This window comes from Manacus vitellinus, unplaced genomic scaffold (assembly GCF_001715985.3).
Source record: "Manacus vitellinus isolate BGI_N305 unplaced genomic scaffold, ASM171598v3 scaffold_32_pilon, whole genome shotgun sequence".
Lineage (NCBI taxonomy): Eukaryota > Metazoa > Chordata > Aves > Passeriformes > Pipridae > Manacus > Manacus vitellinus.
The window spans coordinates 8,238,106-8,262,998 of NW_021940460.1; the positions used below are offsets into that span (position 1 = coordinate 8,238,106).

General features: G+C 53.1%; 2 protein-coding genes across 2 annotated transcripts; one reads left to right on the plus strand and one right to left on the minus strand.

Moving 5' to 3' along the window:
* The first annotated feature begins 230 nt into the window (after positions 1 to 230).
* NXN (nucleoredoxin) lies at positions 231 to 21,910 on the plus strand. The gene is made up of 8 exons (XM_008930607.3): positions 231 to 296; positions 8,136 to 8,253; positions 9,630 to 9,763; positions 10,115 to 10,215; positions 10,737 to 10,843; positions 15,713 to 15,892; positions 18,400 to 18,524; positions 20,741 to 21,910. Exons 1-8 carry the CDS (start codon positions 231 to 233, stop codon positions 20,921 to 20,923), a joined length of 1,014 nt encoding a protein of 337 aa, XP_008928855.1. The 3' UTR covers positions 20,924 to 21,910.
* A 969-nt stretch (positions 21,911 to 22,879) lies between these two features.
* MRM3 (mitochondrial rRNA methyltransferase 3) lies at positions 22,880 to 24,517 on the minus strand. Its single transcript, XM_018076794.1, has 3 exons — positions 24,278 to 24,517; positions 23,717 to 23,884; positions 22,880 to 23,532 (listed from the first exon to the last, which is right to left on the minus strand). Exons 2-3 carry the CDS (start codon positions 23,853 to 23,855, stop codon positions 22,976 to 22,978), a joined length of 696 nt encoding a protein of 231 aa, XP_017932283.1. The 5' UTR covers positions 23,856 to 23,884; positions 24,278 to 24,517; the 3' UTR covers positions 22,880 to 22,975.
* Positions 24,518 to 24,893: the final 376 nt, after the last annotated feature.

The following is a 24,893-nucleotide window of genomic DNA, read 5'->3' on the forward strand; positions in this document are numbered from 1 at the left end:
GGAGCGCTGCCAGATGAGATTCAGTGCTGTAGGCTCTGAGATGCCGAGATGGATGCAGCTGTAGGGAGGACCAGACCAAGCAGTGCACCCTCTCCCGAGATCAGCTGGAGAAAAGTGCTTGGTTTTAAATGGTTCGAGTGTTTGCAGTGATGCAAGCGCTGTGTTGAGTGGAGGTTTCTGTAACAAAGCATCAGCAGTGATGCGATGGATGAGCTGTTGCATTTCGGAAGATGCCGTATGATGAGCAGGTTTCCCACCCATCCAGCGAGTACCTCAGCAGCTGTGGGCACAAGAGGGTATCTGAGGTGTCTTGGTAGTTTTACAGTCCCATGTAGCTGGTCTGGGAGATGGCCTGTCCTGGGGAGGTCACTGCTCGAAGGGCTCCTGGCTCTGCAGCATCCTGGAGCCCTCACTCCCCAGGGTGTGTTACACTGCTAACAAATACTCCATTGTTTTCCAGGATTTTGTTGGTCTGATTGTGTAAGGTTCCCTTTCGGATTAACCACTGAAAACAAAACAGAAACCACACTAACACCTCATTGTGTGCGTTAAACAAAAAAAAACCTCAAACAAATCCCGATTTCCCTGCTGATTTAAAAGGCTTTTGTGTTTGGTGGGAACTGTGTCTAAATTCAAGGCTTTTCAGAAGTGTTTGTTTCTTAATGATCCGGGATTGCAAGGTGTTTGACCTCGAGATTACTGCCAGAACTCGATGCAGGCAGCCTTCAAGTGAACAGTAGCAGCAAAAGCAAAGGCAGTGGGTAGGAAACTCAGGTTCTGGCAGACATCCTGCTTCCAGTGACAGATGAGACTTGGGACCAAGAGAGGCTCTGAACTTTGATTCAGTGTCCCAGACTGCCACCCCACCCCTCGCCTTTCCTATGAACAGATGGAAAAATATCCCTTCCCTGAAGAGAGAGAAAAATTATTATTTTTTCTCATTACCTTTGTGTTTACAGAGCTATTTCTTACTCAGTGTTAGTCATTCAGGGGCGTAATTTGTAAAGGCCTTGGCTGATGCACTTCTACATGTGTCTTAAATTTTTCCCACACTTTAACTCCCGCTGTCCTCACTGCTTTTTATGTTTGTCTTTCTGTCTTACCTACCAGGAAAGTGTGAAAAAATGCCAGTGAAAACAGGTAACAGCAGGTGGGTTCCAGGTGCTGTCAGACCCCCTGGGTTCTTCACCCATTTTTGTGCCTCGTTTCCCTGGGGGTAAAGGGAGAGTGCTTGGCTCAAAGAACTGCTGGGAGAAAAAATAGGTATGAAATATCTGGCTCACATGCAAACCTCCTTTTAAAAGATAAAGCAGGGTGTGCACATGGAGGAAAAAACCACCATTTATTGGAAGTGCATGGAAGTGTATTTCCTAGTCCTGGGAACAGTGCTGTATGCTTAAATTCTGCATTGTCTTTGGGCTGTTGAATACAATTTGAGGAACACCTGGAAAAAAAAGATGTTTATAAAAGACATCCTCATGCTGTTGATAGACCAGCCTGTCTGGTGGCATCCTCCCTGCTTCATTTCCTCCCTGTGTCGTTATCTGTGTGTTTAGACAAATGCTGCTTTGCCCTCACCCTGGGATCAAATCAAGCTGCCAGCGCAGCACCTCTTTGAAACCTGCACATGTAAAACAGCCAGGCCAGCTCCCGTGTCTGCTGCAGGCCCCGGGGCTTTGCTCTCCATAGATCATGTTAAGCACTCTTCAGCTCTGCTCAAATTAAATGTTTTCCTATCAGATGGGGGCTGCGGAGGATCCAGCCTGTCAGCCTGCGTGTGTGTCAGGAGGAGGGGAGGCAGCCTGTGCTCTGAGCCAGCCATATGCTGCTCTGCCCTCGACTGAAATGCTCAGCTCGCAGCCCCTTGCGCGGCGTAACCCGGGAAATTGTAAAGAGCAGCGGTGCCAGCGCTGGGCAACTGGGGTGGTGAGAGGGACAGGATGGGAGGAAGAGAGGGCACCAGGATGTGAGGTTGGGCTGGACCAGGTTCCTCACCCCGGGGCTTTGGCTGTGGAGCTCCTCAGGGGAACAAAGAGTAACCTCCGCTGGCGGCTGCTGTGCCAGAAAACCCCGTGGAGAGGATTTCCTTTTGCTTCGCTTCCAAACCTTCTGCCTGGTTGGGAAGAACAAAAGCCCAGGGTTGCAATCTGGCTCCTGCCAGGGTCTCCCCTGACCCCCTGCTGGCTGTGGGGCAATGTGGGTGGCTGCAAGCTGGACTGTGCTGTGCTGGTCTCCCACCATGGAGCTGCAGCAAGGAGAGGGTGGAAGCGTCAAGCAGGACTTTCTTGTTGATCTTTTTTTAATTCTTTTGCTCTCACTGAGTCATATTGTGGTGGGGCAGCATCCACAGCAGGTGCTGCCAGGCTAAGTGCCAGGGAAAGCTGGTCCTAAGGTGGTTTTTAACTGGGCTTTCAGCCATTGCAGACAGCGTGCACACGGAGGGGAGCAGTAATGCAGCCGCCCGGCTGCTCACAGGTCCGTGCCCTGCACCGTCCGTCTCAGCTGTTCACATCAATCTTGTTTATTGCAATTCCAAATCCTCCCTCCTCAGCTCATTAACGTTCTTGGAGCAGACGTCTCTCTCACCATTGTATTTTGTAATTAGATTTTGATTTACTTTCAGAGGGAAGCAGCAGCACAATAGCCATTAATTTATCCCAAGCCTTGCTCGATCTCCTCCGTGTCACAGGGTCAGACCTTGGCGTGCACCATCTGGTCTCCCCCCAGTATTTGGCTGCGTGTTGTTCCTGCACCGTCCCCCTTCTGCTGAGGGGGTTCCCTTATGCACGAAGGGAAAGGAGCAGTGAGGGAGGGCAGGAAGAGGAGCCTTCGCTCAAGCTGAGCTTGAATCATGGGGACAGGCGTGAACCAGATTTAAATCGACAGGGCGAGGGAGCAGCCTGTTGTCTGCAGAGCCTGGGTGGCCCCTGGTGCTTGTAAACCCTTTAAGGCACGATGTAAAAGCTGCAGTTTAACATTGTGAGAGCGAGGACAGAGAGGTCCCCTGCAGCGCCGGGCCGAGGGAGCAGGGTGGTGGGAATGGCTGGGGATGTCTTGCCAGGCCGGAGCCAGTCTGTGTGGCAGAGCTGGAGGCAGAGCTGGGCAATGGGCTCTGCTGGTCCCTGCGACCCTGGACCAAGGGCACTCTTTCACCCAAGTGCTGTTCCTGTGTTCCTTAGACAGACTTGATATTTCAACCCTGGAATGAGAGACCAGCAAAAGCCGAGCTCATGCTGTAATGGCTGTGCCCTCCAAAAGTGGGTTTTTAGAAAAGTGGCTTTACCCCTGATTCAGCAGAAAGCAGCAGCCATCCACAGCAGGAACATTTTGTTCATTTTGTTGCTGCTTTTCAGTTTTTGTACTGCCTTTGTCTGCCTGTCGCTGCTCAGGGTGGAAGCATGGATTGCAACATGAGCAGAGCCAGTGTCTGCCCTCTGGACCTCCAGACAGAGTCAGCTCCGTAACCTATGGAAGATGGAAGCGTGAGAGCTTTTATGGTCCAGTTTCACGCAACAGCAGAGAAGTGCAGCCCCCAAAGAGGGTGGGAGGACCACTTTCCCACTGGCCAGGGCTCAGAGCACTGCGAGCAGTTGTGCTTTGTCTCTGCTAGCGTTAACTGCTGCAGCTCAGGATTTATGTTGGTGACTGAATGCGACCAGGACTGATAAATCAATCAGCACAACCAAAAATAGCGCCTGGCAGCTGTTGGAAGTGGGGGATCCCTTCCCCACCAGTATGTGCAGAGCAGGAGGGAATTTCATCCACCTCGGCCGAGTGCCAGCCCTGCGCAGAGAGAGCCGTGGGCTGCTGGGGAGACCTCTCGTCTGACACCTTTATCTGGAAAAATTACTGCGGCTGTCTGCAAACTCCTCTCCAATGGGTGTCTCAGCCAGGCATTTCCCCGTCACCGTGGTGGGGGGAATAACCCAGCCAGGGCCGGTGTAGAGAGCAGCCTTGCGGCCAACACCGAGTGCTGCCGTGCGGCCCAACGTCTGAGGATCGCCTCAGACCTCAACCATGAGTGATCTTTTAAAGCCTCTCACAGCTGGTCGTGGATGGAGTCGTGGAGGGGAGCCCAGGGCAGTGGTTTCCAGGACAGCGTGGTGATGCTTTTGTGTAGGGATAAAGTTACCGAAGGAATCCGGTGACTCTGGTTTTTCCGCTGGATGGCTGCACTTAACCACCTGCACGGGAGCCAGGGAAGTTTCTGTAAAGCTGGTCAGCCTGTTTGGTGTCTTGCGAGGGGCTGCATTTCCTTGCTGCTTCTCCAGCGGGTGTCCTGGGGTGAGCATGGAGTGTAGCAGGCGTGCAGCCTGAACCAGGAGCGAAGGGCGCTCCGAGAGGATCAGCTGCTTTCAGGCTGAATAGTCCGTAGATTATTTCCACATCTGTGTTAGCTTTGGCTTGATCCCACAGATTTGCAACAGCTGTTGGGAAGCGGAGCAGAGATCCCCTCTTTAAATGGATGATCAAATCCTTAGAGTGTGGAGTATGTTATTTCTATGTCATCCTCTTCACGGCAGGAAAAACAGCTTTTCAGAGTTGCTGAGGCAGCACTCTGCCCTGCTGCCTGAGCCATCATCCCATCAGCCTGCGGTCTCAGAGCAAGTTGTAATTTGCTTTCTGCATCCCACGCCCAGCCTGACACAGGAGCCTTTGTGAGGTGTGTGGTTGTGCAGGTACCTGTACCAGGGATGCCTTTTTTCTCCTGGATACCCCTTCCTGCATGGGCCACAACCAGTGGGTGTAAGCTGACGGGACCAAGGAGGAGCTCGTCCGTTTTCCAGAACCTGCATATGTGCAAACCCCTGGCATTTTACCCTGAGAAAAACTAACCAGTTTGCCACAAGACAGGTTAGGTCATCTCTGGGTTCAGAAGCTTTAGGTGGAGATCAGATGTCCTTGCTGGAAGCATCAGTTCAGGTGCAAAACAGTGGTGTAGCGTGGGAATCCCACAGTGAGCTGCTTTATTCAAAAAGCCCAGCTAAAATGAACCAGCCCCTTTCCTATCAAGGTTCTGCTCTTTCAGGTCAGACCTGCAGTAAAAGGAGCCATCAGGCTTCCTTCAGGAGCATCGGACAGGCTCTGGAAAGCTGAGTCTGGCTGACGAGAGCCGGGGCAGTGGGAATGGTGGTGGATCCTGGCGCTGGTCCTGCAGCGCGTGCGTTTCTCATTCCCCGTCAGCTTTTCTAGTGCACAGGAGAATCATCAAACCAAACTGCTCCCACTTTAAACAGCACATTCCTGTACAGAATTAATATGGCTGGTGCATGGAGACCACTAATTTCCAATTCCAGGCTTTCATAACTAGGCTTAAAATGGCAACCCAGTTCCACTCCTCTTACGTGCAGTTGTCGTGTTTGTTGGTGCTGTGTGATGGATTTCAGTGATAACCCAGGTGGCAAATTTGTTGCAAATAGGAAGTGCAGCTCAGCATGAAACTTCTTTTAGTGTTACCTGTGCTGGTGGGTTGTGTCTGGGAGCGGTGGCTGTTGCACAGTTGCAAGGTAAAACCTTTCAGTTTGGATTGCTTTTTCTTGCTCGTCCAAGGTGTGATCGAGTGTGACATGATGCTCCTTGGGTTCAAGCCTCGGAGCCCGGTGATGGACGTGCTCTCCCAGGAGCAGCAGTTGTCACATTGACCTCTTCTGATGCTTTTTGACCCTTCTGACACACACCTAGCTCTGTGCTTGCTTGAGGGTGTTTCTCCTGTGGACCCTCACTGATGAGTTAGAAGTGGCAGCCCCCCATTTTGTGGGGTCAGAGTGTCTGGATTGCAGATTACCTGTGCCATGGATGTCTGGGAAGCCAAGACCAGTGCCTGCAGTTTGGGTCCAGTGGGGCCTGGTGGCTTACACATCCTGAGAAGACCCAGGACCAGTTGTTGGCAAGAGTTGCCATGTGTGCCGGACCCCGTAGACTGACTGGAGCCAGCTGTGCCCCACTTGCTCTGGTGCTTTGAGCAGGCTTGGTTTGGTGTTATCCCCTTATCTGGGGTGTTCCAGCCCCATCCCGCTGAGCACAGTGAGTGGATGCAGCCTCTTGGCTCCGAAGTGCAGACCCTGCTGCTTCCCCAGCCAAGCAAAACTGCCAGGACCCGCCGTGGTGCCCCAGGGGAGCTGCTTCTGTATACAAAGGACTTGGCAAAATGAAGTGTAATGTAAGCAACTATTTAAAGAGAGCGATCTGATTGCTAGTTGTAATTTCCTTATTGTTTGCAGCACCCTGTTAAATGCCTGTGATCCTTATAAAGGGTTTTTTCCCCACCCTTTAAACTTCACAGAAGTGGGTTTTACCTTCTGTGGTTTGAAAACCCTCATTGTGAAGGGGCTGGTTTGCAGTGAGTACAATTTCTTTTTTTCTTTTCATGCCCAAGGCCATTTGGTTTGAGAATCTATTGTGTATGAGTTGGCTTGTCCCAAGAAATATGTCTATTGGAAATGGAAGGCTGGTGGGTAGGACACAAAACCTCACCTCTCTCTAGGTCCTGGTGGATAGAGGTTGACAGAGTCTTCCAAGATCAGTGGTAACACTTTCTCTCAGACTCAAGAGCGTTATGCTAACACCTCTTGAAAGCAGGCTGACACTGTCACTTATCCAGATACAGCTTCTATAGAAAGGTGTTGGAAGAAATATTTAATACAGTGACACTAAAACCTGAATGTGGATGTGACTTTCTTCCTTAGCTGGATCTCTGGTGAGGTCTGCACCTTGCATCCCATTCCTGCCCTCGTGGCCTGGTCCCCAGATCATTCCCAGCTCGGGAAATGGAATTGCATGTCTTTGCAAATCAGGGACAGGACAAATCAGTTGCAGAGTTGCGGCCTCTTCCTCTGGAAAAACACCTGGGTGTGGTTTCTGTGTGAGATACTGATGGAAGCAGCAGGATGTTGTGTGATGGTTTCTCTGGCTCTCCTGCTGGCTGGCACTGGTGGTCCCTTTCTGTGCTTCTCCCATGGCTGGGTTTTATTTTCCAAACCAGAGCAAGTTGTAAACACACGGAGCCCGAGGGGCTTTGCAGAGCAGAGCTTGATGTTAGGGGAGGATGGTGATTAATTTCCTTCCCCTCTGGCTCTTGGCTATGGTTTGGCTTTTTTGTTTGAGCGTTTGATAACTCACCACTGGGCTGTTGAGGTTGGGAATGCTTGGAGAAGGGTAAGGAAATGTGGTGATGGCAGCAGCTCCTCCATGCGTGGTGGGGACACCGGCTCCTGTGCACGGCCAGCCCACACCTGCAGGCTGGGCTGTGCCAGCAGCCGTCATCATCTTGTTCCTGCTCATCCCAACGAGCTTCTGTGCACGAGTTAAGCCCCAAATTACCCTGTGCCAGAAGCACATACTGAGAAATGTCAACCTAGGACTGTGTGATACCCAGAACACTCAGTCACCGACCTTGTGCAGAGCTGAGCTCGCTGCAGAACGTAATGACCAGCAGACAGGACCATCCAGACCAGGATGCCCAAAATGTGGCCATCAGGCTGCGTGGCTTCTGCTCATAGCCCTTGGGGACCATTGTGAAGCTGGCAGTGCAGGATAGATGAGGTATGTGGCCCCCAGGCTGGTGTCAAACCCATTAATCAGCTCTTGGGAACAAACCTGGGAAGCCCCAGTTGCAGAAGAATAATTTTTTTGTGTGTTGACCTTGCGTTCAGCCTGGCTGTGTCTTGGCAGGGGTTACTGGTTTGTTTAATCAACACTGAAATGGGAGGGGAGGAAACAGCCAGGGAAGCATTACAAATTGCTTCAGAGCAGTGGCATTAAAAGTATTTGTGCTTAGCATGTCTTCTAAACAAAGACCTCAAAGCATGGCAAATATTAACCCCATTTTACTTGCAGAGGTAAATGCAGGAGGAGGGGAAGATTTACCTGTGCTCCCAGGCAGGTGTGAGACACATGGTGGTCTCACTTGAGCTACCAAGAGGATAGTGGTCATGGTGAGGGTCTCTGTGGGCGCTGGAGGTCCAGGCTGGCCCGGCAGCTCTTCCTCACATTTCTTGACACTCATTCCTGAAGCACCAGTTCTGTTTCTTTGCTCAGCTTTGACCTCTGTTCTAAAAGATGCGAATGCTCCAAAATCTTCCTCTTCAGGCTGCCAAGTTTACCTTTCTTATCTCCCCTCCCAATCTCTTTTACAGCTGAAGCTGTGGAACAAGTACAGAGTCTCCAACATTCCTTCCCTAATATTTATCGATGCCTCCACCGGGAAGGTGGTTTGCAGGAATGGCCTCCTGGTCATCCGAGATGACCCAGAAGGTAAGACTTGGAATCTCTTGGAAACATGGACACACTGCTGCCTTTTCATTTCAGTTCATTCTGAATTGCCTAGGGGGGAGGGAACAAAGAACTATTGTCATTAACTATTCAAAGCACTGTGCTATTTTCGGCGATAAATTTTCTGCACCATTCCTGCCAGATCTTGTGTTTTGGTTTTGCTTCTTGAAAAGAACAAAGAATTTCCCTCCAGGATTTTTGTCTGGAGTGCTAATGAGGAAAAAGTTAGGCTAACTGAAGCATTCAGTTTGGATTTTTCCCTGATGGAGGCACGTGGACAGAGTGAGGGCCCAGACTTTCCATACCTTGGGAGCAAAATCCTTCCAGAATACTGAACAGGACTTCATCACTGACATCACACTCTGTTAGAGTGAATTTCCCATTACTTACAAATTAAACAGAGAAATGCCACCGTTCTCCCATGCTGAGGTTTACTGTGCTGGGAGTTGATATTAAATCCATCTTCTTCCAATTTGGAAAAACCAAAATGAGCAAAATGTGTGCCCTAACTCACAGAGCCTGCAGAGCTCCATCAGTCAACCGCTGTAGTTGTCCATCCACACATCTTACTGGCTCATTGTTTCTTCATGCAGCAAATACTGAGCGTGGTGACTGAGTCTTTAACTGAGTGGCAGGAGCTGTACAGTAAGAACATGTTGTGGCCTGAGCCATCTGTGATGTTTCCTCCTCTCTGGCTGAACACATGGATTGATTGCTCTGGGAGCTGGCAGCAGATGATTCAGAGCGTGTGTTTGTGTGTACACACACAGCTTGCTTTGGGGTACAAAGGGTTAGTGTAAGATTTTATATATATATATATATAATATATACATATATATATTATATATATATAAACACGCCATCTCGTACATGTATATAGCAAAGGTTTTATAAATAACAAAAATACATGTATATACGTAAAAATACATGGTTAATGTCAGTATAAGGGACACAGTCTGACTGCATTCCTGAGCACGTACCACCTTGCCCTCTGTTGGTAAAATAAATGCTGTTGATAAGGAAAAAATGCCTCATCAGGCACTAAACCAGAGCAGGCTTTGTCAAACCAAAGGTGCTGTGACTCAGGCTCAGGGTGCAGCCTACCTGAGAGGAGGAGGTGACCCTGGCTGCAGTGCAGAGCTTGGCTCCCTCACCCTGGGGCAGGGATGACATGGTGAGTTGCTCTGCATCCCCCATGGATGGGAATAAACCCTAGTGGGATTCCTTAGATAGGATCCCCTGCATCATTGCAGAAGGAGGGATGGTTTGTCTAGTGGAACTTTCTGAGCCTGCAAAAGCTGGACGTGCATGTTACTGTCTCGTGTCTTCTTTCCACCCCTACCCTGACCCCTCCACAGGTCTGGAGTTCCCTTGGGGGCCAAAACCCTTCAGTGAAGTTGTTGCTGGGCCTCTGCTAAGGAACAACGGGCAGACACTGGACAGCAGTGCCCTGGAGGGCTCTCACGTTGGGGTCTATTTCTCTGCACACTGGGTGAGTAGTGGGTGCTGTGCAGAGCACTTGGAGTGGGCTCAGGGAGGGTTGGTCAGACCCCAGGCTGGTTGGTGTTAAAGGGTTTGAGATGCTCTGGTCATTCAGCATTGCAGTGGCCTGCCATCTTCAGCTGGCCCTTCAGAAGGGGAAGTGATCAGATTTGAAAATCAGGAGGGGTTTTGTTGGTACCTTAAAGACCGTAAGCCCCAGCCACGTTCAGAGCTGCTGCCTGGCACTCCAGCAAAGATGAGGTCACACCTGTTCATGGTCACTGTGTCACCTGGGCCTGCTGCATGTGGGTTTGGCCCTGAGGAGGAGACAATGTCCTTATCCACGTGTTGTGTTTTGCAGTGCCCGCCGTGCCGAAGCCTCACAAGGGTCCTGGTTGAGTCCTACCATAAAATCAAGGAGGCAGGCCAGAAGTTTGAGATCCTCTTCGTCAGTGCAGACAGGTGAGGCAGCACTAACACCCTGTGCAGGCACAGCTGGCTTGCCCCCAAGCTGTGAGCATTGTTGGCTTGATCTGTGGTGGAAATTTGATCTGGGGCAGAGCAGGTTGGCTCTGATGTCAGAAAGGCTGAGTCCTTTCCCTCTGCCCAGTGGTGAAGTGCAGAGGGGGCTCAGCAAGGGCAGCAGTGGGATATGGAGCAGGTCTGTGTTTTACTTTGTGGCTCATGGCTCTGGGGTCTGAGGGATGCTCGAGCTGCTGCTGCCACCGTGGGTTGGCATTCAGATGCTCCAGAGAGTTTGAAATATTTTATTGGGGAAAAAAATGCACCGTGGACCTCTTCTTGAGGGACTGGGGGTTTTGAATTTCCCCCGGCTCTCCCCAGGTTGTGTCTGCCAGCAGCACATACTGGTGGGCTTTGGTGGAAGGGATGAAGGGCTTTGCAGGCCAGATTTTTAATGAGGAAAGAGCCTGGCAAGTGGAGAGGCTCTGCTCTGCATCCCATGTGCTGTTCCTCTTGCACAGGTCAGAGGAATCCTTCAACCAGTACTTCAGTGAGATGCCCTGGGTGGCTGTGCCCTACGCCGACGAGGCCAGGCGGTCGCGCCTGAACCGGCTCTATGGCATCCAAGGTAGGAAAGGCTGCACTGATGCACAGATCTCCTCTCTGCTCCTTTTGTTGAATATTTGTAATGTCTCCCCTTGTTTAACTAAACCAAGAAAGCAGCAAAGCAAAGCACAGTGCCCCAGGCAGAGCCGCTTCATGTTTCTGCTCTCCACAAACTCACATTCCTACCACCTGCCAGGCAGGCTGTTAGTTGAAACAGGACTTCCATAAACAGCCTAATTCTTCCTGGAAACTTGGAAGCTGTTTTTGGCTTGGATGTTTTTTGTCTAATTACCGATTTATTTATTTTTGCTTTTTCTTGAAGGTTCAAATTTCGTTTTCTTGCTGTTTTATGTAATGCAAAGGCAGGCCGTCGTTCTGTGCAGGGGCTGAGGAAGATGGCATCTGGTTTATGTTAGTGACATGAATTACAGAAGAGAGAGTGTTTGATGTAAACCATGGCTTTGCTTTTACTGTACGTGCCAGTGCCAGAATTCCAGCAGCCCCAGCTGCTCGTAGGGGCAGGGAGAGACTCTGTCTGTCTGGGTGGCTTCAAAGAGTCACAAAGATGATAAAATCTCACAGCAGCCCTCCTGGGGACTGGCACCTTGTTCCTGCAGGGGACAAGCTGTGGCACAGAGGTGCGTAAGGTGACTGGCTCTCACAGTCTCATGTATGGACATACAGTTTGTCCCTGTGGTTAAAGGATTTTGCTGCAATGTGGCTCTTTCTCATCCATTTCTGTGCAACATCAGTCAGGTGGGTGCAGGCTGGCAGTGGTAATATGGTCTGCAGGGAAGGGGGAGTGTAGCCAAAGGTGGCCAAGGGCTTGGGAAGGGTGACAGGAGAAATAATCCCTCCTTTGGGGTCCTCTCCGAGCACCCCTTCTGGCGTGAGCTCAGGTGCTGCTGCTCAGCTCTGTTCCCTGACCTTAAACCAAGAATAACCATTTGCCTGCTTTAAATAGCCATCATTTTGCTGCTTAATTGCCTTCCCATGAGGCAGGAGCTTTCCAAATTCATCCGTCTTCTCCCCGGCCCGCGCACAAGCCTCTGCAGTGCTGGTTTCGGCTGAGAGCCACAGGACTGCTGCCAGTTTCACTGGGACTTTCTGTAAATAAGGTGTCCAGACACGGATACTTGAGCACCAGGCATGCTGTATCCTGGGAAACAGTGACAACAGCTTTCCCTCTAACTCCAGCCGCTGGCTTCTTAAAGGTATCTCTCTTTGCTGTGTGCTGACCTGAAGGTGTAAATATTGGCTGTTCCCCTGCACCCCAACCCCTTCCCCTGCCCAGGGAGCTCCCGTGTCACCTCTGAATCCCAGCTCTGTGCAAACTTTGGGGTTGACTGTCTGTTTGCAGTCAGGCTCTTTACACCAGCTGTAACAAAAGCTTCCTGCAAACAGAGCTGGATGTCGTGGGCTCCGCTCGTCACCATGGGTGGTTATTCCACCAAAATGAAAAATCAGACCCGTGTAATCTCATCTTCCTTTCCCCAGGCGACTCTGATGCTGCCACACATCTTCAAAGTTCCCTTTGGAGCTGCTCCCTTGCACCAGTGGGAGCTTGTAGCCTGCTCAGTGTCCAGGTTACCATCCTGGTGGTTGGGCTGTGAGCACAGCATGCACGTGGCAAGGTTTTCTGCTGTTTTTTGAAGGCTGGGTACTGAAACAACAGAAGAGCTTGTCTTCCCTGTCTGCTTTAAGTTCCTGAGTGGTGGAAAGCAGCAAGAGAGTAAAATCTCGTGTTATTTTAGTCCTGTGTTGGCTCCTACAGCATTTGAAAATACTGTATAAATGTATAAAATGTAAGTTGAGTTATTGGCCTTTATTTGGGTTTACTTGAATGCCTCTATTCATAACTCACATGCAGTCGGAGGCTGTACCGCACCACCTCTAGTAAATTGCTTCTGGGTGCAGTTCTCAGGACTGTCCTGAGAAAGAGTCATGTCTTGTGTCATGGCTGCTTAGAAATAACTCCCTGTTGTGTGGGCAGCTCCTGGTCTGTGCAGTCCTGCCTTCGGTGAAATCCCCTGGCCTCAGCTCTCCTTCCGATGGGATGAGAAGCAGTGATAAATTTTACACTTAGTTAGGAATTGCCCCTTGTTCTGTATCTTATGAGATTCTTTTTGAGTTCCTGAATATTCCCTCTGGACTCCATGGTGCCTCTTTGGGATTTGCAATCCCTTCCAAAAACCATTGTTTCTCCTCTGCCCCATGCTTTAGCCCAGACACCCACAGGTCACTCTCACAGCCCGGGTGGTGGGAGCAGCCTGGAAGTCGCTGTTATGGGAGATCCCTGGAGCTTTCTTCTGAAAAGATGAAAAAAGAGCAATAAAACTCACCACCCATCCGGTGTTTGGTGTGGTTGGTTCACGCAGATTGTGATTTATGCACCCAGCAGACTTCATGCAGATGAGATTTCCGTGTTGGATATGGGGTTTAACATATAAATATGTAAATGTCTTGCCAGGTTCGGTAACAAACCATTTGGCCCCTGTGTTTTCATAAAATGCTGGCCCCGTGGGAGCCAAATCCATTTTCTAATGCATAAAATCCAACCCAGCCCGTCTATGCTAATTCCCATCCAGGCTTATACAATATTCATTGCAGTGTCTGATCGCTGATTCTTCTTGATAAGTAAATTCTGGTGTTATGACTTAAGGCAATTACCAAAACCCCCAAAAGGCACTAAAATAACAAATAGTGGCTGGGATGAGCAGAGAGAGGGCTGGGGAGGGGGGGAAGTATTTGGGTTAGCAGGTATGAATGAGGTTAAAGGCAGTTTCCCTGGTCCTGCAGGTCTGTATCCCCTGAAAAGAGGATGTATTTGTTAGGGAAGTAGTAACAAAGGTCACCTGAAGGCTGATCCTATGGGATGCCACCACACACCTGGTAAGGCTGTGTCCTGACCCCAGGGACTTGGACAGGGATGTGAATTACCTTAAAAATGACTCTCTTTTCTAATTCAGTTTTGTATTTGCAGTTGGAGGTTTAGTGGCTGGGTATTTGGGGAGGGGGGGGTGTCTGCATATGCAAATCAGGTAAAATCTAAAGGAATGTTTTGAATAGTGCATGAAATCCTTGATAGCTGCAGAATCACAACAATCTGTGTCTAAACTGGGCCCTTAATTTTCCCAGATCAGCAAAGCTCATTTGACATCTCTGCCTGGTTGTGCTGTGTCATTCAGGCTGACTGATGACCTGAACCGGAGTCTCTAGAATGTCCCTCATGTTTAATGGATGGAAAAGCAGGCGTTTGGGTTGGGAATCATAAATGGATAGAGATCCAAACCATGTGGGATGCTGAATACTGTGTGCTTCTGGCATCAGGAGCACTTTGTGCCTGTAAGGGCAGGGCCAGAGTGAGATTTCCCAATTCCATCCCGTCTGTTTAACCCATCCCTGCCCTGGAGCTACGTTGAATACCAGCAGGTAATGAATAAGCCTTTTTGTGATACAAAATGGTTTTCTTGGCATACCCTTAGGATCTGCAAGCCCAGCCATTGGGTGGGTTCCTGCACTGCTGCTTAGCACCAGCCCAGTGCTGTGCTCACAGCCCCAGCACAGCAGCAGGAATGCCGGGCTGGAATGACGGGAATGCGGCCGCTGGACCTGCAGGCAGGCTGGGACAGACAGATGGCCGTGTATTTCCTAGAGAAATGCCTAAAATTCAGAGGGCTTGTGAGTAACCCACTGTTGTACAAACATGGGAGCACAGAAGCCTGGCAGGGGCAAGGATGCTTAGTGCCCAGAGAATGGCTCTGCAGGGTATTCCTGAGGAATGAGCTTTAAAATGAACCTTTGAGTGAGGGCAGGAGGATTTGAGTTGTCTCAGTTTGCTGGTTGTGGTTTGTGGGAAGTTGCTGGTGAAGGATATGCTGGATAGGGAGCAGGTCGAAGCCCGGGTGATGAGCAGCAAACAGCAGCACCTGACACTGACTGTGGTCACTTCACGTGTCCCTTGGGGCCTGATCCCAAGCTCTCCCTTCTTCCTTCCTTGTGGGATGTTTCTTTGTCTGCCTGATGCCAGAGGAATGGTGTGCTTTCCAGATGAAGTCACTGATATGAGCCACTCCTGTTGACCCACCCGTGACTGTTTTGTGGCCGGAAAGCTGGTGCCTTATCAGATGGGATGGTCACCAGCTGGTGTCCACCCTGCCCCACTGCCAGCTCCTGTGTAAAAGCTCCTCCTTTATGACAGGGCTTTCCAGCCCCATAGCTCAGGGCAAAATGCTGCTTTTTCCCAAGGGCTAGAACATAATTGGATGTCCTCTGAGCCCCATCCTCTCCAGTGCCACAATCCTGTAGACCCTGGGCATTGCTGCTGTGGAAATGGCTGGGCCATCAGTGCTGAGTGCTGGAGGGCTGTGGGGGTTCATGGAGAAGTCTGTGGCTGCTAAAATGCATGGTGTTCCTTCTGGGAAGGGACACACCCTGCTTCCTGGCCACTGCTGTCTGTGATCCATGAGTGTTCCTGTGAACCAGGACCAGGCTCGTCCAGCAGCAGCTGCTGGGATGGGAGTGCACAAGTGGCACTTCTGCCTGGCACTGTGCAGGAGGGAGCCTGGGAGGAGGGTCCCTGTGTGGTAGGGTGGGGTTTGCATCCAGGAGCACCAGGCAGCAGTGACCCCTGCCTGCACTTGGGCAGGGAGAGGCAGGCAATGCCAGAGCCTATCTCTCTGCTTCCTGCTGTTGCTCCTGAATTGCAGTGCTCTGCTAGGACGGAAACAGGATCCAGGGAGCCTGATCCCCACACCGTGAGCTGTGGAGAGGCAGCAGCTCGCTGGGCTCCTGCCAGAGCTGGAGGCGATAGGAAAAGGCCTTTCTCCCCACGCCCTGTCGCTGGCCAGTTCATGCTGTGGCTGATCCCCCCTGTTTTTTTCCATCGCAGGCATCCCAACCCTCATCGTCCTGGACTCCAAGGGAGACGTGATCACGCGGCAGGGGCGGGTGGAGGTGCTGAACGACATCGAGTGCCGCGAGTTCCCCTGGCACCCCAAGCCCGTGCTGGAGCTGACGGACTCCAACGCTGTGCAGCTGAATGAGGGGCCCTGCCTCGTTCTCTTTGTAGGTATGGAGCTGTGACAGCAGAGCCTGTGCTCGGGAAAGGGGCTGGGCTACCTGCCAGCTCGGCTGGAGCTGGCCATGGGGCTGAGAACCTGCCTCTGGTGGTGACAGTGTCCGTGGGAAGGGACATCAGCCCATTTCCATCTTCGAGAGCAGCGCTGACGTGTCTGCAGAGGCCACAAGGGAGAGAGCTCCCTGTGGAAGACCCTCAGGACAGCCATGGGCTGCTGCAGCTCGCAGGGGTTTCCCAGAGCCTGCTGTGCCCCTGGATCTCCCACAGCTCCCATGCACCGACCCGAAGGATGTGATGAAGCAGCGATTGGCAGTGCAGAGGAGCTGCCATGTCAAAGGTGCAGTGGTGGCTGTGGACAGGAATGCTGATGAGGTGTTGGGGAGTATGAGAAATACACTGTCACAGCTGGTGGTGGTGGTGATGGGAAAAGCCTTTCTAGAGCAGGGACTTCAGGCACACGTGACATTCCAGAGGAGGCAGAGGAAGTCTCTAGGAGGGATTATAGCTCTGCTGGAAACCACATCTCAGGGCTTGAGTCCCTGTGCTGAACAGGGCTGTGACAGAGGAGCCTCTTTCATGTTCTCTGGTCCTTGATTTCCCCTGTAGGGCAATGACTACAGGACAGGGCAGGCTTTTCCCCGAAGTCCCCATCCTTCTTCCAGTGCTAACCCACACATGAAGTTAGAAACTGGCCTAGAGCTCATCTGAAGTACAGATGGCTCTTTCCTCATCGCTTCCCTGCTAGCAATGGACAGGTAAATCGGGCAAGGGCGTGGCTGGGATGAGCTGTGCTGCAGGCTGAGCCCCAGGTGGGCAGCAGAGAGGTGCACACAGCATGCCCTTGAGTGCTCTGTGGTGCTGTGGTGGGGGGTTGCTGAAGAAGCCCCCCTTGCCCTGAGCCTCTTGATGCTGTGCAGGGGCCTGGCCCAGGGCAGGGCTGGTGTCCTGCTTCCTCACGTGCCCTTTGTGAGCAGCACACCCTTCTCTGCAGCGCTGATAACATGGCCCTCGCTCCTTTCCTTCCTCCCTTTCAGATTTCCTTTTGACCCTGGTTATTTATTCAGCAGAGCCCAGCAGGGGATGTGAGCACAGAGCCAAAAATCCTCTCCTCACGCGGGAAGGACCGGCTGGCCACGCCAAGCCTGATGGATTGGGGCTGGCGCTGCAGGCCTCTGGAAAGAGTTATTTTTATCTTGCTCTGAGCAAAGTTTTTCTATCACCTTGCTGCAAACAGCTCATCAGGAGAGCAGCTGGAGCTCTCCCTCAGCGCTTTTGGGGATGGATGGTCTTGGTGAAGTCTGCCAGCAATGTGCTGGGGCAGAGATGCAGCTGGTGCTGCATCAAGGAAGGCACCGGGGATGGGGGCTCCTGGCCAGCCCGTGTCCTGCTGGGGGGGTCTCCCAGCAGTCCAGTGCTTGTGCTGCACAGGCAGCAACACCCCCAGGAGAAGGCAGGCTTAGCAAGTGCTGGTGGTGAATAAATCCTGTCCAATCTACATCCTTCCCTGGAGAGGTTAGGGCTGGGTTAGCCAGAGTGTGCAGGGCTGCCTGGAGTGCTGCCAGCAGCCGATGTTTGTAGAAAAATCAATCCCTGCAGACACCCCACAACTCCACGTATTTATCACTGCCATGCAGGACTGGCCCTGGAATCCAGTGAGCAGCGTCTCTGGAATCTCCTGCTTTGCTTGGAGAAGGCAGAGAGCACAGGGATGTGTGGAGCAAGGGCAGAGAGTGTGCTGGGCATGGACATTGCCTGTCCCAGCGGGGGGCTGGACCTGTTGGGTTGGGTGGTTGCATCAAGGACCACGAGAGCTGCACGCAGCCAAGGAGACAAGGGGCCTCTCTTCCACCTCCTTCCCTCGTTTTTTTTTTTTTTTAATGCTGAAAGTTGTCCCCGAATTGGAATCATTTAATCTCGATGCTGCTCAAGGACACAGACTCTCCTCTCTCTAGCTCAGTATTTGAACTTCAGTGGTGGCTGGTGTTTGATTGATGTTGCCATCTCTTTCTACTCTACCTCTGTCAAATCAAAGCTGCCTTCACAGCACTGCTGCTGCAGAGACTCGAGCAGCAAAGCTGCCGATCAGCCGTCCTGAGGCAGAGGGATGCTGGGTGGCGGGCAGGGGTGCCAGGCAGCCTCAGATCAGCGCCTTCCTTTGGTCTTCAAAACATGCCAGCAGCTTTTTTTTTTGCGCCTGTTTGTCCCTGTGCATCAGCAACAGCACCAGGGAGTGAGCACTGAAGTATTTGGGGGGCAGGAGTTTCTCTTCTGTTACGTGTTTCCCTGTCTCACATGAAAGGCGTGTTTCAGCCGCTCCCTAATTGCTACAGAGCTGTGTGGCTTTGAAGTTGGTGCTGGGCATCCGGGCCTCCCGTTTTCCTGCGTGGTGGTGCTGTGGGATAGAGCTGCCAGCGCCCGGCCGGTTTGCATCCATTTGATCCTAACCTCCTTTTTGCCTTGCCTCTTTCGTTTTGTCTGCCCACCCCCGTGCCCTGCAGATTCAGAGGATGACGGAGAGTCGGAGGCAGCAAAACAACTGATTCAGCCCATAGCTGAAAAAATCATAGCCAAGTACAAAGCCAAAGATGAGGAGGCGCCGTTACTCTTCTTCGTGGCGGGTGAGGTAAGTGAGAGCAGAGCGCAGGGCTGTGTCCTGCTGGGTGGGAGGACTGAGCTGGGTTGGGGACTGCTGTTGCCATTGTTCAAGTGGGTAAACTGAGACAGGGAGCTACTGCAGCTACTCAGGGACGACAGAGAAAAAACAGACTTGAGGCCTGGCTCAGTCCCTGCTCTCCTTGCTGGATGTTACTTCTGGCAAAGGAGTCCCAGATGTGTTTGCTCAGAGGCGGAAAAGCCTGACAGCAGGTGAGGGAGGTGCTGAGGACAGGCAGAGTGGGGCTGCAGGATGTGGGAGGGAGTGGAGCCGCCACGGTGGGGCTTCCAGCCTCGTGCTGTGCTACCTGCTGGCCCCTCGAGCCCTGAGGCGGGCAAGGGCAGGAAAGCGCTGGCAGGGGGAGAGGAGCAGGGTTTGGGTTTCAGCTTGGCCCAGCCCATGAAACAGGGGCTGATTCCTGAGCTGGCCACGCTGGGATGGTGTTTGGAGCATGTGCAGGCTGCGGTGTTCCAGAGTCAAGATCTGCAGGAGAGAATGGAAACGGCAAAATAGAGCTTTTGCCTTCCCTTTCCCCCGTGCAGGCACTTTGCCCTGCTGCAGCCTGGCAAACGAGGAGGGTTTTATGTAAGGGTCAGGAAAGCTCCCAGTACTCCCAGGCCTGCAGTTCCCCTCCCACGTTGCTGCTCAGGGCCTGGGCAGGTGGCAGCGGCTGCGCCTGCTCTGTCCCTCCACGCCCACGTCACAGCCGCAGTGTGCCGTGAGCGGGGCCCTCCGGAGCCGCCCTGCGACAGAAGGGTCCCCACTGCCACACCCCGGCCCCCCCGGCCGGGAGAGCCCCCACCACTGCCTCCCACAGCCCCGTCAGCCCCTCCACAGAGGCGCTCCCGCTCCCACCGCCGTGACGGTTCTGTGAGCGTCCCAACCCAGCCCTGCACCCTTGAATAAGTCCCTTGTTGGAAAGGCTATTTTAGGAGGGTCCAGGACCTTCCCCCCCTCCCCCAGAGCCTGCGAAGCGTTTTCCTCCTGCTCGCCGGCTGTAGCTGAAACATTGCTGCTATTCATCCAGCTCCCGACGTCCCTGCGGCGGCCGGGACGAAGAATGGGGAGCGTCCGGCACGTCCCATTCATCCGTCACCTCAATAGCCGGGAGCGCTGGCCCCGGGTCTCCGCTGGCCCCCACGCACAAAGCAGCCCGGCCATGGACGGAGCTGGCGCCTCCCATTCCTCTCCCAGCACCGTCTGGACCGATTTTGCATTGATTAAAAATGTTCCTTGGTCCCTTTGCGGCGATCGGATAAAGGACGAGGCGTCCCAGAGGCTTCCCGACACCTGGGCTGGGAGGCGGGAAGGGTGGGGGGCGAGTGCCGAGGCGACGGGCCCAGCCCTGCTCGCCCTTCCAGCCACGTGGTCCGGCTGCGCCAGAAACCCCTGCAAAGGAAGGGGAGGCGCGACCAGAGTCCCCCTGCGCTGCCGCCACGCGCTGCAGAGCCCCGGCCGCCAACCAGGTGCATGGATTCTCTTACTGCCTCTGGAAAGGGGTGCGGAGGAACGCCCTGTCTCGGATGTGGTGCGTCGTGGGCTTGGCCGGGAGCGGGAGATGAATCGCCCCAGCACCGGCTTTCACGCTGCACAGCCTTGGCAGAGATACTGTTCTCTCTGCCCAGAACTGTGCTGTGCCTGGCTGAGGGGAGAGCAGCCCACTCCCCCTGTAAGCAGCCTGCTGCTCTTGTGCTTGCCCAGACACTGGGACCTGCTGGTGGGGTCATGGTGTTGGCTCACACCCCATTCCTGTTCTTTGCTTTGCTCTGGATGTGCTCCCAGATCCATTCGGTGTCCACTCCCTGTGAGCAATGAGGCCGTGGCTGTGTTGAAACTGGGGGCTCCCAGTTCCCACATTCAGCACTTGTCCCCAGCTCCTTGAGCTGTGGATGCCCCAGAAGCCCCAGGATCAGTCTGGGTGTGCTGGGAGCAGTGCACTGCATGGACAGTGTTGGAGGAGTGCATGTCCCATTCCAGCCTGGGATAAATCAGCCCGGTTTGGTTTTGGCTCAAACCATAGGCAGGGCAGGCAGCAAGACAGGTGCTGCCTGCTACACTTGTGGTCCTGCAGTGCTGGTGCAGAGCTCAATCCCTTGCGGGCTGGACCATGCTGTGGAAGCAGCAAACTGCTCCTGGTGTCCTGGCTTTGTTGATGACTCCCCTCTCTCTCTCCTTTTGGCCTCCAGGACGACATGACCGACTCCCTGCGGGATTACACCAACCTCCCTGAGGCTGCACCCCTGCTCACCATCCTGGACATGTCAGCCCGGGCCAAGTACGTGATGGATGTGGAGGAGATCACGCCCGAAATCGTGGAAGCCTTTGTCAGCGACTTTCTAGCAGACAAGCTAAAACCCGAGCCCATCTAAGGGGGCTTCTGCGCCAACAGACATTATTTAAAACTAGGTCTCTCTTCCGCCGCTTGTGGATTCTCCAGCGTGTCCTCACGCCCGACCCAGTATCCAACCTTCTTGTGGTGCCTTGTTTTACGCAGTGAATCCTTCTCCTAAGCAAACTCCTTGAGATGCACTTTCAGCAGGGAGTTGTTGGCGTTTGGAGACTTCGCTTGTGCTTCATGGTGATATATTCTCTAATAACCAGGCCAGAACTGTTACCGTATCCTTACTTTATACACGGCACTAGCTAGCAGGCAAATTTCCTTGCATGGTGTTCTTCCCAACGTATGCATCAGGCAGTGGATGGGGTTCTTGGGGCTCTTTTCTTTTTCCTCCTCCCCCTTCTTTCCTTTCTTACCACCCCTGCTGACTAAATGACTTCCAGGAAGCAATAAGGAAACTGTCCCCTTTGCCCCTGGCTGGTCCTTCTCTCCCATGCAAGTGCCCTGACGAGGCCAAGACAAAGTCTTAACTGCTGACAACCTCTGAAAGACCACAGCACAGCCAAGCTCTTCCTCCTGGGGGTGAGACCTTTCTGGTTGGGTTTCCCACCTCCCACTCCAAGCACCGACAGCCTTAGGCAGCGCTGGCTGTGCATGTCAGGGTCCATCCGCCCGCAGTGGGTGGGTAATCCCTCTTTCCTTCCCTCTCTGAGCCAGGAGGAGGATCACCACCGGGCTGCCCTCACCTCTTGTATCTCCCTTGTGCTCTCCCTGTCCCCCCTCTCTGGTATGAATTGTCCTCTCCCCTCTGTGTTAGTTGATTGAGCTGTTTTTTGTAGGTGTGTCCCAAACTCAACGTTAATGGTGCTGTTCTTTAAAAAATAACCAAAAAAAAAGAAAAAAAAACCTAAGGAAAAAAATCGCTCCCTAACCCAAGCAGCACACCGAGCCCCCGAAAAGTGACATTGTAAAAACTGTACATGGTGATTGGAACTTTGTAATAAAACTGTTACAATGACCTCGTCCCTGGAGGTGCCAATTGCTGCGTCCAGCTGTCAGGGGAGAGGGAGAGCCTGTGTGTGGGAAGAGGAGCCCCCAGCCAGACCCCAAGGGTAGGTGTCAGTGGCAGCAGCTCCCAGCATTGTGGGGGCTGAACTGGGATCATGTGTTCCCCTCATGGGCTCACACAGCCCCTGCCTGTGCCTGGTTTTTTTGGGGACAGGGTGGGTTGGTGCTCCCCAGGAGGGAGGGAGCCATTTGGCAGCTGGTGGGGTGCTCCCAGCCTGATGTCCCGCCTGAATAGCACGTGTTGTTCAAGCCACTGCTTTTCCCTTTCAGCTCATTAGTCAGCCATGGCAGGATTATGGCCTCCTCTTTTATCCTGCTGCAGCTTCCCACCCTGCCAGGAGCTGGGAACAGCCGCCAGCCTGGCCTGTATTAATTCCCCCGTGTTTTGCAGGTTTCCGAGGTTCTCGTGTTCAGCGGTGATGAACTGCCTGGGGAGCAGTTCAGGGAGCAGTTCAGGGAGCAGCCCACCACCTCCTGGCAGCAGTGCAGGCGGGACTGCTGGAACTCAGGCACCCCCACCATGCCAGCCCCAGCCAGCCAGGCAAGGTTGGAGTGCTCGTTAGAGCACAGGGTTTGGGTGAGCACAGGCAGGACCCATTCAGGTGGCAGCAGTTTGGCCTTTCTGACCCCAAAACCACAAGCAGCAGCCAGGCTGGGAAGGACACACGCTGTCAGTGGGGCCAGGGCAGTGCAGACGCTGCTGTAGCAGCTGTGCCCTGACCCCGCCCCAAGGTATCCGAGGCCTCCCAGGATCTGCTGGCTGAGAAGGGCCGGGCAGCAGGGAGCCAGCTGAGGGGAGGGGAGGGCTCCCACCCGGCCTTTCCTTTCTCACGAGCATCACCCTGCGGCCGCCGTGCCCACCGGGAGCCACACACTCATCCCAGCACTGCTCCAGCACTGCCAGAGCCTTAAACACTCATTTACTGCAAAACAAACAGCCCGAGCTGCTCTTTTATTAACTCTGAGGGAACCAAAGGGAAGAGAGGTGCTCCTTAAGCACCCAACACGCAGCAGTTCAGCCTGCTACAGGGACCTTCTGCCTGTCATCCTCCTTGTGCCTCCTCAGCAGCTGCCTCTTCCCCTCAAACAGCACGATGGCAGCAGCAATAGCAGCATTCAGGCTGTCCACGCCGGGCACCACGGGAATGACCAGTCTCTTCCCCCCCGTGCTGGCCGCGAGGTGCAGCGCGTCCGCGCTCAGGCCGTGGGTCTCCCCGCCGATCACCACGGCCACCGGAGTCCGTGCCCAGTCCTCGTAGTAACACTGCGTGGCCAGCTCTGGGATATCTGCTGCTGCCTCCTCCTCATCCTCGTGGTCAGGAGCAGCCTCGGGTCTGGATTTCACAGGAGCTTTTGTGTTGCCAGGAGCAGAGCCAGCCCTGCCAGCCCCTCTCGGCACGGATGTGGTCTTGGCCGGAGCGCCTGGGTCTTTGTTGTCGGCCACGCACACCTGGGTGCCAGCAGGAAGGTTGCTGGGAACAGATTCCCACTCCAGGTTGGCGACGATGGGCAGTCGGAAGTGAGCCCCCATGCCTGCACGGAGCACCTTTGGCTCCCACGGATCCACACAGCCTGAGAAGGAACGGGGAAAAACAGTGACAGTGCAGGGACTCCCACAAAGACGGGATTCAGGAAATGCTGCTTCCTGCAGCGGATCATGTCTGTGCCAGGCACTCCTTACAAACTTGGGAACATCTTCAAGCACCTCATTCCCTGCCTTACCCCCCAAATTACTCAGACTAAACTCTTCTCTTACCTTTGGTGATCAGCACTTTCTCACAGCCTGCTCCTGCTGCGGATCTCAGAATAGTGCCCAGGTTTCCCGGATCTCGGATATTGTCACAGATGAGGAGCAGTGGCAAGGAGTTGGTGAGCTGAGCGGCAGGGTAAGACATCTTGGCGTGGTCAGGCTTGGAAAAGATGCCTGAGGAGACAAAATGTGACAGGTTTCTGATTGACCCACCCCAAGGACTGGGCTCTGAGTGAGTTGGCCCAATTCTCTCTAAAGATGTGCTGGAGGAAGCGTTAGGACAAGCACCACCTAAAAGAAGTTTGAGAACAGTTTGTCACTTTACAAGGGAAAGTATTTCCCAGCATCATGCTATTAAAAATGAGTGTGTGCTATTAAAAACCTTCAGTGTGCTCTAGGAGCCACATTCAGTTACCACAACAGGCCAGATCAAAGGGAATTCTCCCAAATATAGCACTCTTCACACACCATCAGAAAGTCTAGGGAAATTTTATGGAGAGTCATTATCCTGAGTATGAAATAAGCTTCCCTTTGAGCAGCATTGTGACTGTTCCCAAGGCAACTTACCTAGAAGCCCCTGAGGAGTTACGAGGTCAGACCAGATCTTAATGTCTTCAAATTTCACCTTAATCAAGCTGGCCCGTTTTATCTCCGCCTCAGGCAGCTCCTTCAGGTGCCCCACAGTGCTGAAGAAGAGTGTCTGCGGCACAGCTCCTGCCTCCAGTGCATCCTTGATCAGCCTGTGACCCTCCAGCAGGACCTTCCCGTGATTATCCCGAAACTTCTTCGACTTGGCGATAGTCACCACTTTTCTGTGGGGAAGTTAATCAGAAAGAATGGCTATAACGCTGACAACACCTTCAGTCTGACCTTTGCCAGCCCCCAAGAGCTTCACTGGGAAGTCACAAAGATGATCAGGGGGATGGAGAACCTCTCCTGGGAGGAAAGGCTGAGATTTGGGACTATTCAGCCTGGAGGAGAAGGTTCTGGGGTGACGTTAGAGCACCCAACAGAGCCGGAGAAGGATTTCGACAAGGGATAGAGTGACAGGACAAAAGGAATGGCTTCCCACTGCCAGAGGACAGGGTTAGATGGGATATTGGGAAGCTATTCTTCCCTGAGAGGGTGGGGAGGCCCTGGCCCAGGTTGCCCAGAGAAGCTGTGGCTGCCCCATCCCTGGAAG

Coding starts and splice junctions, on each gene's coding strand:
- NXN (XM_008930607.3), top strand. CDS start 231: ATGCCGTATGATGAGCAGGTTTCCCACCCATCCAGCGAGTACCTCAGC. Junction 8,254..9,629: donor CATCCGAGATGACCCAGAAG/GTAAGACTTGGA, acceptor ACCCCTCCACAG/GTCTGGAGTTCCCTTGGGGG. Junction 9,764..10,114: donor TCTATTTCTCTGCACACTGG/GTGAGTAGTGGG, acceptor TGTGTTTTGCAG/TGCCCGCCGTGCCGAAGCCT.
- MRM3 (XM_018076794.1), bottom strand. CDS start 23,855: ATGTCTTACCCTGCCGCTCAGCTCACCAACTCCTTGCCACTGCTCCTC. Junction 23,533..23,716: donor GAAAGTGCTGATCACCAAAG/GTAAGAGAAGAG, acceptor GTTCCTTCTCAG/GCTGTGTGGATCCGTGGGAG.